The sequence below is a fragment of the Hippoglossus hippoglossus genome, chromosome 6 (assembly GCF_009819705.1).
Source record: "Hippoglossus hippoglossus isolate fHipHip1 chromosome 6, fHipHip1.pri, whole genome shotgun sequence".
Lineage (NCBI taxonomy): Eukaryota > Metazoa > Chordata > Actinopteri > Pleuronectiformes > Pleuronectidae > Hippoglossus > Hippoglossus hippoglossus.
Genome location: NC_047156.1, coordinates 4,559,339 through 4,573,947, shown reverse-complemented (window position 1 = coordinate 4,573,947; position 14,609 = coordinate 4,559,339). Strand labels below are relative to the sequence as shown.

At 42.3% G+C, this 14,609-nt stretch overlaps 1 protein-coding gene across 3 annotated transcripts in view; it reads left to right on the top strand.

Moving 5' to 3' along the window:
- The window catches only part of gnao1a (guanine nucleotide binding protein (G protein), alpha activating activity polypeptide O, a), an 80,339-nt gene that overhangs the window by 18,890 nt on the left and 46,840 nt on the right, over positions 1 to 14,609 (top strand). For all 3 annotated transcript variants that reach the window (XM_034587195.1, XM_034587193.1, XM_034587194.1), the window contains exon 3: positions 1,343 to 1,484. In XM_034587195.1, the coding sequence (XP_034443086.1) occupies positions 1,343 to 1,484 (142 nt within the window). The remainder of the gene's footprint in view (positions 1 to 1,342; positions 1,485 to 14,609) is intronic.

Below are 14,609 nucleotides of genomic sequence, written 5' to 3'. Positions count from 1 at the left end.
TTGTGACACTCGAGCTTTGTTCGAAAGCACGGCTGGGTGTCGTGGTACTTGTATCCGTCCTGACACTAGCTCATTAGTATCCCGTCAGTCAGCTCGCTTGTTTTGAGATGTGGACGGGTTATCGGCTGCCTGGCTGACATCTAATAGGCAGGTGACCAAAACAGTATTTCTTTCACCATAGAGATTAGTGGGTGTTGTGCCCATCGGCTAATCTATGTGCTGTGTCAGGCGGTTTCAGGAGGGCAGAGCCACAATAATAGTCATTTATACCAGAGGATGGTGAGCGAGCCAGCACTGCAAGTGTGATGGAGCTATTTGGAGTTGTGTTTGATCGTCAGTCCAGCACTTGTTCACCCTGATTAATGTGTGTGTGTGTGGGGGGGGGGGGGGGGGGGGGGTTGTTGTTGCATCATCATGGTCCCCAACCCATATCTGTCCGTCTGTATCAGAGGATTGTTTTCTGGTGTCCTGTATATTGTCCTCTCTCGTTTCTCTCCCACTTTGTCCATCTGTCCGTCTGACTCTGTTTCTGTGGGTCGGCCTGTCGGTGTGTCCTTAGCTGCAGTAAAAGATAGCATGACATTTAAAACAGCAGGATAGGCTGCTGCTGGGCACTGTGTGCCTAAATGTCAGCTTAGCCTACTGTTTATGGACCCTCCCCTGCCTCCCCCCAACCTCCCCCCTGTCCTGCTCTCTTGCCTTTGTGTTTTTGTTGTAACCCTCCTCCTTCAACCACCTGTGCTTCTGTGCAACCTCCCACCTCCATTCTCCCAAACCCTTTATTCATCTAACCTTTCTAATATACCTCCACCTACCTTATTTTCAGGCTAGCACACTTTCTGTCTACTGATAATTGAGAGTCTGGTTTAGTAATATTTCTGGATTTATTGGTTATTATTGGCTGATATGAGACCAATGTACAGACATATTAGGGTTTATGTTTGCAGATACATACATATGTAACAGAATATATAACGTGGAAAAGATTCGCATTTATATATTTGACTGAAAAAGTGTTTGTTTTCTTAATTCAAGGTTTATATTTGGTTGTATATGTGTATTTGTGTTTTCTATTTATTTGTAATGAAGTTTGAACTGTAAAATTTCAAGTCACAATTACATTTCTCTGTCATTAGGGTTTGATAATGACATCTTTTTTATATATTCATTGGTAAATATATCGGTATTGTAACTGTTTTACTCCCTAATATCGGCTGAGCTCCTCAATAATCCATATCGGTCAGGATCTGTTTGTTACAGTGTCACTGTTAATGTGTACAACAGCACAGTTCAAAGTCTGTGACCCACTGACTAATGTGTGCGTGTGTTTCTGTGCATTCAGGATCATCCACGAGGACGGCTTCTCTGGTGATGACGTTAAGCAGTACAAGCCTGTCGTTTACAGCAACACCATCCAATCTCTGGCTGCCATCGTCCGTGCCATGGACACACTGGGGCTGGAGTACGGAGACAAAGAACGCAAGGTCAGCACTCGTTGAGTCCTCTTTCCAGTCACGTCTACCATGCACACACACAATGGAATCACACACACGCACAATGATGACTACAGCAAACTTAATTTCCCACATTTATGGTGTTTAATGACGTGCAGCCACAAGGAAATCACAGATTGTTGATATTCTCCAAATGTCCTGAGCTGTGAACTGAACAAAGCTGATTGAAGAAGTCAACATGGACGACTGAGCTGAGGCTCCAAACGCTCAGCTTCCCGTCCTGAATGCAGCAAGTAGCCACTGGACGGGTGCCATAAGAACTGATGGAGTTCAGGGAGAGGGCACTGTGTGCTTTATACAGAGTTACTGTCTTTCATACAAAGTACCCGGAGTCCAGCTCTTGTATTTGCCCTGGTAACATATCTCTGAGCCAGACACCAATCTCTTCCAGCACCGGGTCCTTGCTACGACCTCTTGGAAAGTGATATGTCACATAATGTTGATTGGATCAGTTTAATAGTGCTTCTGTCACTGCCGATGCAGCAAGATGCTGGAGTTAAAACACAAATTAGCTTGTCCCTATGTGCAGTGGCAATGGGTATGGTACATGTATACAGTACGCACGCAGTGACCTGTAGGTGGAAGGTGTTGTTAATGTTACAGTACTTTGTTATGGAGAGATGAAGGATGGTGTTAGATCCTCACAACATTACTGTTTCTTCATCACCCAGACTGATAAAGAAATGTTTCTATGCAACAGAAGTTACTTTGAAGTTCTCATTTTCTATTAGTATTTAGTGATAGTAATAGTAACAGTAATAAGAAAACATTTTGTCTGTGTCATTTTGGAAAAACAGCATATTGTCAATTTATACTTTTCACTATTGATTTGAGACCAACCAATTTTATAAGAAGATATTGTCATTACACAGATACATCGGTATTGGCCTATATGTTGTTTGATTTACACTGATATGAAAAGAAATGAGATGTTTCACACCATATTAAGCTAGTTTGTTGTCCCTTGGCAGGAAAACAGAAACAATATAAACCAGAGCAACAACTTCTCTCTTAAATCAGTATCGGCATCATCCCCAGAAATCTGTTATCTGATGATGGTGGTTGCAGAGAAAGTCATGCCATTTTGAAAATATTACCTAATCCTATGCTTTTACGTCACATTTTAAAGGTCACTACAGTCTTTCCCTCTTGCTGGACTTGAGCATGAGCAGCTAACTGTGGCCTTGACTTCATTATTGAGTGTCAGCTCTTCCTCATCAGCCAGAGTCTTTCATTTATTAATCTGTCTACATCAGCACTGATACAGAAGTTAATGGGACCGGCTGCCAACCAACCCTGTCCTCCTTGTGCCAAAATTCCTTCATTCTAAGTTAGCTGTGCCTCTAAGTCCTCTAAATCCCAAAGCACACAAGTTCAGTGTACGTATGATACGCTAATTGAGGATTATGAGTGTAATCCACCGAAGAGCATCAGTTGTATCTCAACACAGAGCAATAGAAAGAGGTTAATTAGGTGTGTAAGGGTCATGGAGACGCAGTGTTGCATTACAGCGCCGCTGTCCCTCGGTTCCTGTACCACACGCCACTAGAGTCTTCAAGACATTCATTTAGTGTACGAGTGAGAAGGGACGTTTAAAATGGATCGCAGTTTTTTTAATGCACAGACTATGTTTTTGCAGCTCACATTTATAAACTTGTCTGAAAACTAAAGATGAACTTTTATGTATAAAGAGGCACATTCAACTGCATCATGTGTAGTAATCATGTGCATCATGTGACTTCTTAAATCATGTTCATATAATAGTATGTAAAGGAAGTGTTGGATGATAGAGAGCTTACTACTATAACATGAAAACCTCCTTCCTATGGGAAATACTCAATTATATCAACAAACAATGTACTGTATATAACACCGTTTTATTTTATTTAAAGCAACACAGTATATGTATATTCTCTCTGTCCTCTCTGGATGGATGGATGGATTTTTCACACACTCACATCCGGCCTTCATTGGCCTTAACCTTATCCAAAGGCACAGTATATTTTTAATCACAATGAAGCTATTGATACTGAGAGTAGAGGGCTGAAATAACAGTACACCTATTGATTAGGAAATGGTGTGTGTGCGTGTGTGTGTGCATGTGTGTTTAATATCTCGGTATTGTATTTCTACACTGAGATGCAGCAGTGGATCTAAGGCTGATGAATCCATCCATACTAATGCCTTATATCTTTAAAGCCTTTATAAGTTCAACGCCCCTAAAACGCTGCTGAAACAGCAGAATAGATTGTGGCGAACGCTGGTGGTTGTGTCATTAAAGTTTCTGCCAATTCAGATACAATACAACGCTGCATTAAGGAGCTGTGTGATATTGTATATTCTACACAGGGGAGTTCTGCTCTATTGTTTTTCATCACTCTTGCTAAAGATATTGTTAAAACCTTGAAATCTTGGACAAAAACCTAATAACCTGTTTACCTGCTAATATAATGGAGATTATGGTCCAAGGAGAAGCAAGTATTTTGATTTCATTCATCATATTTCCCTGTTCTGATACGTATTACTATTTTTTTATGTTAGTGATTACAGTTAATAGTATTCTGTTGAGTCACACAACAAAATAAAAAAACAACTAGTGTTCTAACTAGTTACTGCACAAAGCATAAAGGTGAAGGATGACAGAAAAATGTCGGACAAAAATAAAAGCAAGTGCTAAAGGAGAGAGACGTATTGTGTTGGATATCAAAGCCAGGAGGAATCGCAGGGAACGAGAAAGAAAGCTGATTATTTACGAGAGAATGGAGAGAATGTGACAGCGGACGAGAAGCAGACAGAGACCAGCCTGAGCCGTGTTTAAACTTCGCTCTACGTTTGACTTCCCCTTAAAGTAACCAGGAGACGTCGAGACATCCTCCTCACACCAAGAAAAGATGGAGAGTATAGACGCCTACTAAATTCATAAAAATCCAGATCTTTTCAGATGTTGTACGTTTGTTAAAATTTGTGAAAATATTCCTCAATTTCTTCTTGCAGTTCCCTTCCTCCCACTTCAGTTTCCAGTCTCTCTCTAACTATCTTCCTCACCCTTTCTTTTCTCTCTTCCAATATTATTCAACTCCATCTGTCCCACCTTTTTTTTTTTCTCTTGCTTGCTTTCACCTCGTCTCATGATAGCACCCACCACCACCCCACCCCCATCTGTTTCCCCCGGTCTTGGCTAGTTGCTGTGGCAACCCAGTGTTTTGCCTTCCTTTCAACACATTCCGCAAGCCCATGTCCAAGGGCGGTGTGACACATACTGTAGAGACACACACGCGGTGATATCAGGCTTGAAACAGGATGCTTGTTGTCGCCGATGTTTGAATCTTTGAAGCAATTTTTACTCAGTTGTCATAGAAGAAGTTCCTCCAGCCATTTTTGACTAATTGTTAAAGTCTCATCATGTCTCGTGCACTGTGACGATATACTCACTGATGAATTGAGTCGTATATCCTGGAGAAATCCTTCATTTTTATTAGTGGTCGCACTGTGGGACCTGCAAAATAACACGTGTAGGACAAGAGTTATTGGGAACGACTTTTAACTTTATCATCCTCTCACCGTGGTCTGACAACACAACAGCGTTCGGCTGCTTTATGTGAACATTTGTACCGTTGGACGTCTGTAGGCAGCGGACAAGTCACAAGTGCCTCTAACCCTCGTTCCTCCGACAGAATTATGCAGTTCACATTTTGTCTTTTTAACTTTGGTGATTGTTTTTTTTTTAACTCGAGTCTCAGTATCCTAACTGTCAATTTAAAACCTGGAGTCATACACAATACACAAAAAATAAGGGACACATATAAATTGAAATAAATCAGCCTATTGTACATTTTATCCATTAATTATTACATTTAATGTTGACAAATTTGCATATTTTCTTAATTCAAATTCTATATATTTGTTTGTATTTGTGTTTAGCTGTAAAAAAAATCAAGTCTTGATTACATTTTTATGTCATAAGGGTCTTTGCCATATAGGCTGATGTATCAGTGTCACACTTTATCTATATTGGCCCCCAGATCGGCCCCATATCAGATGTCTGTACAGTGGTGCCTAATTAATTTGAGAGCTCTCTTTCACCTCGACTGTACTAGTTGTACAGGACTGCAGTTTAATCGTCTGTACTTCGAATCCTCTGAATAGCATCAGTGGACTGTAAGAATGAGCCGAGGGCAAAATCTAGCTTTTATTGATTTATTTTCCTGTTTGTGTGCCATCACTGCCGCATTGGCCTCAGGCGTCATTTTCTGTTGTAATGTTTCAATGCTCCCTCACAATTCACCAGCCTTACATTATGTGTTCACGTATACACTCAGCCTCATTTGTTCAAGGTCGGTAGACCTACTTGTAGAAATACATGAAGTCAGCGGTAGACACACACACACACACACACACACACACACACACACACACACACACACAAACTGCACAAACTTGAGTTCAGGATCAACTACATATTGTTGCTGTGTCAAGAAAACACATTCTTTCATTAATATCTGTATCATTTTGTCACATCAGCTTTTCCGGTGCTGTCTGGCAACACGACAGAAATAATGGGGGACAAATTGTTTGCAGTATAATTTGCTCCTACCTCTCGTTTCTGTCCTCGTCATTACAAGGGCTATTGTGGCATCTAGTACACAATTGTAAGATTGGAGGACTGATGAAGAGTAGGATGCAGCTGCGGGATTCACACACACACACACACACACACACACACACACTGATAACAGAAAAACACTTTGTGTCTCAATGGACTCATGAAGGAGAGAGAGGGGGAAGCAGACAGGAGGGAGGTGGAATGAACAGAGGGTGGAGATGAAGTGGCAGAAGAAGCAGACGAGAGACTTTCAGAGACAACGGGAGGGAGGGAGGGACAGAGCGGGCTGGCAGGTTGCTGCCTGTTGTTGTGGAAACCAACTAGTTATCCTCATGGGTTGGTCTGTGTGTGTGTGTCTGTGTGTGTGTGTGAATGGTAAGGTGGGGGTATGGGAACAACGCCCCTCTGATGACAATGTTCCCTCTGCTCGTTATCAACCTGCACATGAACACACTTTAGTGTTGTTTAAAGTGGAGGTAAGTGTGACAGGTTTACTGCCTCCTGTGTTTTAGCTTTCACACAAACATTTACCAAGATTCAGTCATTTATCTCTGTATCAACCGAACAGCAGCTCGACAATAACAAACATAATCAACACACCGCACAATTAACGACAGCAATCAACACAAGTTACTACAAAAACAGGGGTTAGGGATTGGGTTACAATACCAATATAAATGCAGTTGGTTCAACTATAAACTCCGTGCCTTTTAAGTGCCAGATTAAAGTGGTTGAGTGAAGCCTTAAGGAGGCAGATTGCTTCTGTGAAAATCAAATGTTCTCACTTACCAATATTTGAATGACTCAATAGAGAGTTTGCCTGGTTTAAGAAGTCCTTCAAATTTCCGAGACCATTTCCTTTAGTATAAACTGCTGATGAGGTGTGTGTTGTGCCACATATTGCAGTGCAAGTCATGTTTCTACGGATTATAAAGACTGAATACAAACCAACCAACCCACATCCATTATCCATTCATCCATTAACAACAACCTCAAAGTGCTTAAAATTATAAGAATAAAATCATAAATCTAGAACCATTTGCTGCCTTACCAATATACAGTTAGAGAAAATGCTTATTATTGAGCGAAAGAGACACTTTTTTCATTTTTCCATTACACTGATTTTTAAAAGTGGATATTTCCAAGTGCCATAATTGTAAGGAACAAACACGACATTCATACAAGCTGTGTATAGATTTAAAAGGTTAAAGATGAACATTGATTAGGCAGCATGTGACTTCTGCTCTCAGCACAGCCTCGTCATCATAACAGAGCACGAGCGTACTGCTGTACACCAGGCTCAATGCCTTGTGTGTGTGTGTGTGTGTGTGCGTGTGTGTACTTAAACCAATGACACACACATTTTTGGTTATTGATTAGTGCATGTGAAGCTTTGAATCACCTTGTGCTGCATGTGTGTCACTATAGATTCCTTCCCGCTAGGTTAAGAAGGTCATTGTATGGACAGAGCCTCCACTCACCCCCTTTCAGATGTTGGACCTTTTTGTGTGTTTGCATGTGTTTGAAGTGTGCATCAGTCTGCCTACCTTCCTGCAGTGCCGAGCACGCTTTGATTTTCCCTGATCATCTCTCTCTCTCTCTCTCTCTCTCTCTCTCTCTCTCTCTCTCCCCCCCCCCTCCTTTTGTTATTTTCAGCTTCCTCCTTTTGTCTTTCCCCACTTCACTTCTTCTCACCTTCCTTCATTCCCCTCTTCCCCTTTTTCTCATCTTATGTCTTCTCTCTCTTTATCTCACTTCCCTCCTCATATCCCCATGTCACCTTTTTCCCCTCTTGTCCCGCACATCTCAATCTCCCTCCTCTCTCATATTACATCTATCTCTTGTCATTTTTCCCTCTCTCTCTACATCGTCTCTCAATACACACACACACACACACACACACACACACACACACACACACACACACACACACACACACACACACACACACACAAGCACAAACGTGTGTGAACAGAGAGATTGGGAGAACAAAGATTCTGCATCATGAAAGTGAGATCGTCGTGGCTGAGAAATGAACCGTATCCTAGCAACAGAAAGGACCATGATCCCATACCTGAGATTTGGGGGGGGGGGGTTTGTTTCTTTAATTATTTCAGTGTGTTTTAATACAAAGTTTCCTTCCCGGTTAGAGATTCCGATACCTGGACAACTTCGGTTAATACCAAGTACTGATGTGATTTGCATTTGAAAAAATAACAGCTCGCTTTAACAGCTGTAATCATTATTGTTTGGCCTAGCTCAGGTAAACACCCTTTGGAAAAAGAAAATCATAGAACTCCTTTTATCATCTAGTTTGACAGTCATAACTGTAACAAAGTGCTTTTTGAGATTGCTCGTGTTGTAGTTTGCGACACTGGGGCCACTCCTCGAAACTGATGTCTTGCATACGCTGCATGTCGCCGTTGTGGGACTTCCCATTGTGAAATATCTCTGGCTAAAGCAACATTACCAGAAATCTCCTTTTCTTCACTGCTCTAACTTACTTACATAGATTTGCATCCTCACCCATGTCAGCCCAGCATTTCAGTACAGTATCGTACACATATCATTTTAGTGTTCACAGAAGAAGAGATGGCTGTTTTTGGCTCAATGGCAATCTACTTCCATTCCAGTTCAGATAAACAGCTTAGAGAGTGGAAGCTGCCTCTCTGTGCTGAAGCATCATGGCTTGCTTCATTGGCTTGTCTCTGTCTGGCTGGGACCTTCTTGTGTACAGTTGGCATCTTCCATTGTCCAAAGACATGCAGATTTGGTGAGCTGACCACTCTGAATTGCCTGTAGGTGTGAACGAGAGTGTAAATAAGTCTTTTTGTGTGTGCCAGCCCCTGTGATAGACTGGCAACCATTGAATTCTGGGATAAAATCCAGCATCCTGTGACCTTGAACAGGCTAAGCGGTTTAGAAAATGGTTGCACGTCTGACTCAGTGACACTGCCTGAGGAGAAACCAAGCACTAAACATTCCACCGAGTGTGTGAGTTATTCAAATGTTATGTCCGGTGACCTGTTGAGCATCTGATTTCGTTTTACTTCAGTTTGGACACACTGGATGCGGTTAGTTACTGCATTGATTGCAATTAGTCATGCTCGCAGAGTGGATTGCCATGTAATCTTCTACACTGTCAGTGATGATCCCCAGATGGTGAATCCTAATGACGTGAGTGGTCCTCTGACTTTTCTTCTGGCTTCTAGAATTGTGAGCGTGTTTGTATGCTAATGTTAGCATTTAGCACATAGACACAACGCACAGCCTCACTGAGGTATTTGCACGGCTGTAGACTCATAGTGTGGTTGAGTGTTTCTCGCGTTTCAATCTTGTTATTCACTCAGTGGGCAAAATGCATCCATCCATTATCTGGATTCGATCCCAGCTGACTTTGGCCGAGAGGCAGGGTGCACCGTGGACAGGTCGCCAGCGTATCGCAGGGCTGACACATGGAGACAAACAACCACTCACTCTCACATTCACGCCTACAGGCAGTTTACAGTCTCCAATTAACCTGCATGTCTTTGGACTGTGGGAGGAAGCTTGAGTGCTCAGAGAAAAAACCCACACAGACAAAGGGCAACAACTCCACATAGAAGGTCCCTGGTCGGCTGACAGTTTCGAACCCAGAACCCTCTTGCTGTTCTGCAACAGTGCCAATCATTGCTCACTGTTCCGCCCCAGGCCAAAGCCAAGAATTTAATATTACTTATTCCAGAGAAAAGCATGAAACATGCACATTGCACAGTCTGGAAGACATGTATTTTGATTTCTGTTTTTCAAATTATTTTGACTAATTAATGAAGTAATCAGTTCTACACAATGTATATTAGAGGGGGAGTCTTATTAAATTGCCACAGTGCGTTCAGGTTTGATGTGAGACAGAGTTAAACTATGGAAGTCAGGAAAAGTTCCTAAGACAGAATCGTGCTTCTTATTCCTGCTGTTATCGACCATGGAGGGCAAGACTAGTTCTGAGAAGAAACACATGGTGTGTGTGTGTGTGTGTGTGTGTCTTTGTGTGTGTGTGTGTGTTGTGTTGTAACCCCACTTACTGTAGCTACAGCCTCTCATTGCTTTGCCCCCGTATCTTCCCTGTGTGTGTCTCTGTGAACCTACAGTGCCTTTTAGATAAAGTCTGCGAAATATGTCAGAGTGAATAACATCAGACATGCTCAGAGAAGGCCCTTTAGGGGAGGCAACATATACACACTCACAAGCACACACCGCTAGTTCTCTACCAGACCTCCATAAATTACCCTGTAGCTCTCTGAAACCACAGATACACTCTCACACACACACATTTAGCACAAACCCTCTTTCCCGCTAACCTCCTCACTGTGTTTCCAGACTGGTGCTGCCAGCATCATATGACAGGCACATGGACCTGTCTCACCTCGCCAAGCCACAACACTGCGCTGCTGAGAACAGGAGCTAAGAAATGAACTTCTGTTCATTTATAAAATCTCTCTTTCTCTTAGCTAACATGAATGAGCTGTAAATAGGAACAGGAATCATCCAAATACCTGAGTCATCTTTGGTCTTTGAACTATAGGGATGTTCCTAATGACAGATTTACTCGTTGATTAAAAGAAAATGCCATTGGAGCAGAGTATACTTACTTGAATACTTCCAAACTGCCCTGGTTTTACAAAACGTCATCAGCCCCACATTTTCCCCCTCGCTGCTTTGAAAGACCTGGGCATTAGCGCGGGCAGAGGAGGGCTGCAGCCCCAGCTGGTGTCGATTGGCTGCGTAGCATCTCAGACGCAAAAGTTAACCAGTGTTAAATAATATTATATCTGGTGCTGACTAGCACATCCCTAATATCCACTGACTTAATACTGTGACTTAAACTGAAAACCTTCTCAATAGATACGCCGACTTCTAGAGGGGAATTTAAAGTTTCAGCTAAACTGAGATTAAGGACCTGAAGAGAAAAAAGTGTTAGATTAAGTATATAAATATATCTGTTATCATTTGCTGTCTTTCTGACGACCCTATCAACGGAACACAACATAATTGTTTGGAAGGTTTATTCAATGTATAATAAATTGCTTATTGGCTTGTGATTAGTCAGTCATGAGCTGGCATTTACTTATGTGTGCGTCCTGTAGTAGAGTTTTCTCCGGGGACGAGTGTAAGTGACCTCAGGGATTCGGATCTCAGGTGCTGAGAGAGACAGAACATGGACCCTACTCCCCTGAGAGGGAGAGAGAGAGAAAGAAGAAGCTGAAATGTTCTCCCTCAGGTGTAAAGCCTGATGAATAGAGTGACGGAAAAGAGCACAGGGAGCAAGGGAGGGAGGGAGCAAGGGAGATGCTCGTGAGGGGTTAGCACACTGCCACACCATGATGCCAGTGTGTGTGTGTGTGTGTGTGTGTGTGTGTGTGTGTGTGTGTGTGTGTGTGTGTGTGTGTGTGTGTGTGTGTGTGTGTGTGTGTGTGTGTGTGTGTGTGTGTGTGTGTGTGTGTGTGTGTGTGTGTGTGTGTGTGTGTGTGTGTGTGTGTGCCTACGCAGAGTGGATTAGGTTGATCAAGCAACCTGCATTGATGTCATCACATTTCCATTCCTCTGCAAAACAGCCAAATGTCATTATTTGCTGCCTCAGTTCAGATACAGTGTACTGCTCCGTATACATTAGACGCTGTTTGCAAACACACACTGACACACACACACACTCTGGGTTTGAGCGGTGGGATGATAAATGCCATGAGGTGAAACACAATTATCAGCTGATAGATTTTGACTTACTCTCAATACCAAGCTAGCTACGGCTTTAGTCGCTCAGGTCGTTTGAGGCCATTGTGAGCAGGGTTTTACTGCATTTTAATCAATGTAATGAGTCCACTGGATTTCTCCGATTGAATTCACTGGATTACGTGAAAGCACATAATGTTCCCCATGTGGAGAATTCATACTGTAACCCTCTTTTTAGTATTTGAAATATTTTATTTTCGCATATCTTTCATTTCCGTTATGTACTTTATACTGTATATGTGCATATTGACAATTTGGAACAAGAATTTTAGGGTAGAGTGTATGTTACACTTCTTGTATTTCATACAGTTATGAACCAACATTCTTCTGTGTTGTTGTGACTGAATTCTTCTCTGTTCTGTGTTCAATGTGTCGGCCAACTGCTGGTGCAGCTAATTAGGCCAGGCTAAAAATAGACACCTGCTTATAAGATATATCATCTCTGTCATACAAAGCCTCGGAAGTGTAAATCTCCTGCCTCCTGGCTGGTCAGTACTTATAGCGAGTGGCTAACCACATCGCCTCTTTTTGAATTGATTTGTTTAAATATATAATCAAAATAAAATTTTGTACAAAAAAGATTTTTTTGTATCATGTATGTAAGTTTTGACAAAGTGAATTAGCAGATAGTATGGCACTCAGTAGGGTGCATACCACCACCAAGGCCCAATAGACCCCAATCAAGTTGCATACGCTCATTATTCTCCAAATATTCCTGTTATTTTTCATCCAGATCTGTGCAATATTCCCTCGGGAATCTGTGAAAATGTCAAAAAACACAATGTTAAAGAAAGAAAGAAGGTTTCCTGGATCCAGTCCAAACTTGAATTGATTGTTATGAAGCCCTTGTCCCATCCTTCCATCAAATTTTGTGGAAATTTGTTTGGCAGTTTTTGCGTAACGCTGCTGATAAACAAACAAACAAACAAACCAACAAACCAACAAAGAAACGATCAGACAGGGGTGAACACATAACCACCTTGACAGAGGTAAAAATATCCATCCTTTGCAACTTTAATATACTTGAGTGTGCGCTAGCAGTTTCCCTTAAATAGCCCCATACTGTTAAGAACCAAGTTAGCCAGTTAATTATACCTGTCTCAATATAGACCCTAATGTAATTAAAGTATGGTGCTGTGGCAGCTCAGTGCTTTCTGCTCTGATGGCTCAAAATGGCTAAAGCAGGTACACACGAGGAAATGCTGAACAACTGACGGCTCTGTGAGGCTTTACCTTCGCACACCGGTGGTTTAAGCTCGATGCTAACGCTAGCATGCGTAAATGCAATGACAATGCTAACATGTTGATGTTAAGTCAGTATAATGTTCACCATGTTAGTTTAGTGTGCTAGAATGCTAACATTTGCTTACTGTTAAATAAATTTGGGCCCGGTGGGAATGTTGTTAGTTTTGAAGGTATTTCTGAATCAAGCGAAGCGTTTGAGAAATACTCACTTTGATTAAATGGTGGCGCTAGAGGTCAATTCAAGTGACTACCTGTGTAATTATAATGCATCCTGAGGGAGACATTATGTTATCATATTCCATGCATAGATATAGATATAAAAATGATGTTTCTGTACTTTCCTCTGTTGTGTCCTAGTTTTGCTGCTTGGTGACGTAAATATTTCCCTGTACACACAATGTACACATACACACATGCAGTGAGGGCAATGGAAGTGTGGGTAGGTGTGTGTGTATGTGTGTGTGTGTGTGTGTGTGTGTTTGCCTGCTGTGTCTTGTAGATGTAAATTATGCAGGACATTTGAATCTATATTTGATGAAAGCCTCTTATTTGGAAACCAGGCATTTGGCAGAGCGCGGTGGCTACAGCGTGTGTGTGTGTGTGTGTGTGCGTGTGTGCGTGTGTGCGTGCGTGCGTGCGTGCGTGCGCGCGCGCGCACGCGCACATAAATGGTCCTGTGTGCCATTTCATGTGTATGAGTGTATGTACATGTCTGTTTATAGGAAGTTAGGTAGTAAAAGGTAACAGCTGTTGAATTTATCACTCGTTGTGTATTTTTGTGTTGTGAGGTCACCACAGAGACTTGTTTGGTCATGCAGGCACCAAATGGAGATATTTTCTTTTTAGTAGTGAAGGACTTTGCAGTGAAACCCGGCACAACCAAGTTTCAGTTGTAAATATAAAATAGAGTTTCAACTGTTGATTAGCTACTTTACGAAGTCCAGCTTCTGTAGTCAATCACCAATCAAATCAAAGGTTTAGACATGAAAAGCTGAAGTAGGACCTGCCTCTGCCGGGGGAGTTGTGAAACTCTGGGGGACAGAGGGGTGAGGCAGGGGCCCTGTAACACCAGGAATCTACTTTCCTCTCTGAGTTGCTGTAAGTCAGAACTGAACTTCTGGTGACCTTGATGGCCTTATCACTCTCGGCTGCCCAGGAAGGAGAGAGCTATTCTCTGCTTCTGTCTTCATTATCTGCAAGAAGGCTGAAGATTTCTGACTGTCCTCGGCTTGGCCAGTAAAGCTGGTGTAGTGAGGTGGACTGCATGTCCGGGGCCAGAGGTGAGTATTCTCATCTGCTTCTCAGACGACTGTAGGGGCACGAGGAGCTTGATCCATGAGCTGATTGTGGACAAGCTGACACTGAGAATGTGGTGGCTTGTTTTCCTGGGGACTGGAGTATGGATTTTGTGGCCTGGCCGCAGATTTGTGTTGGAGGCTGCTTTGGAAATTGTCTTTTAGTCGTTTGTTTCTGGATCATGT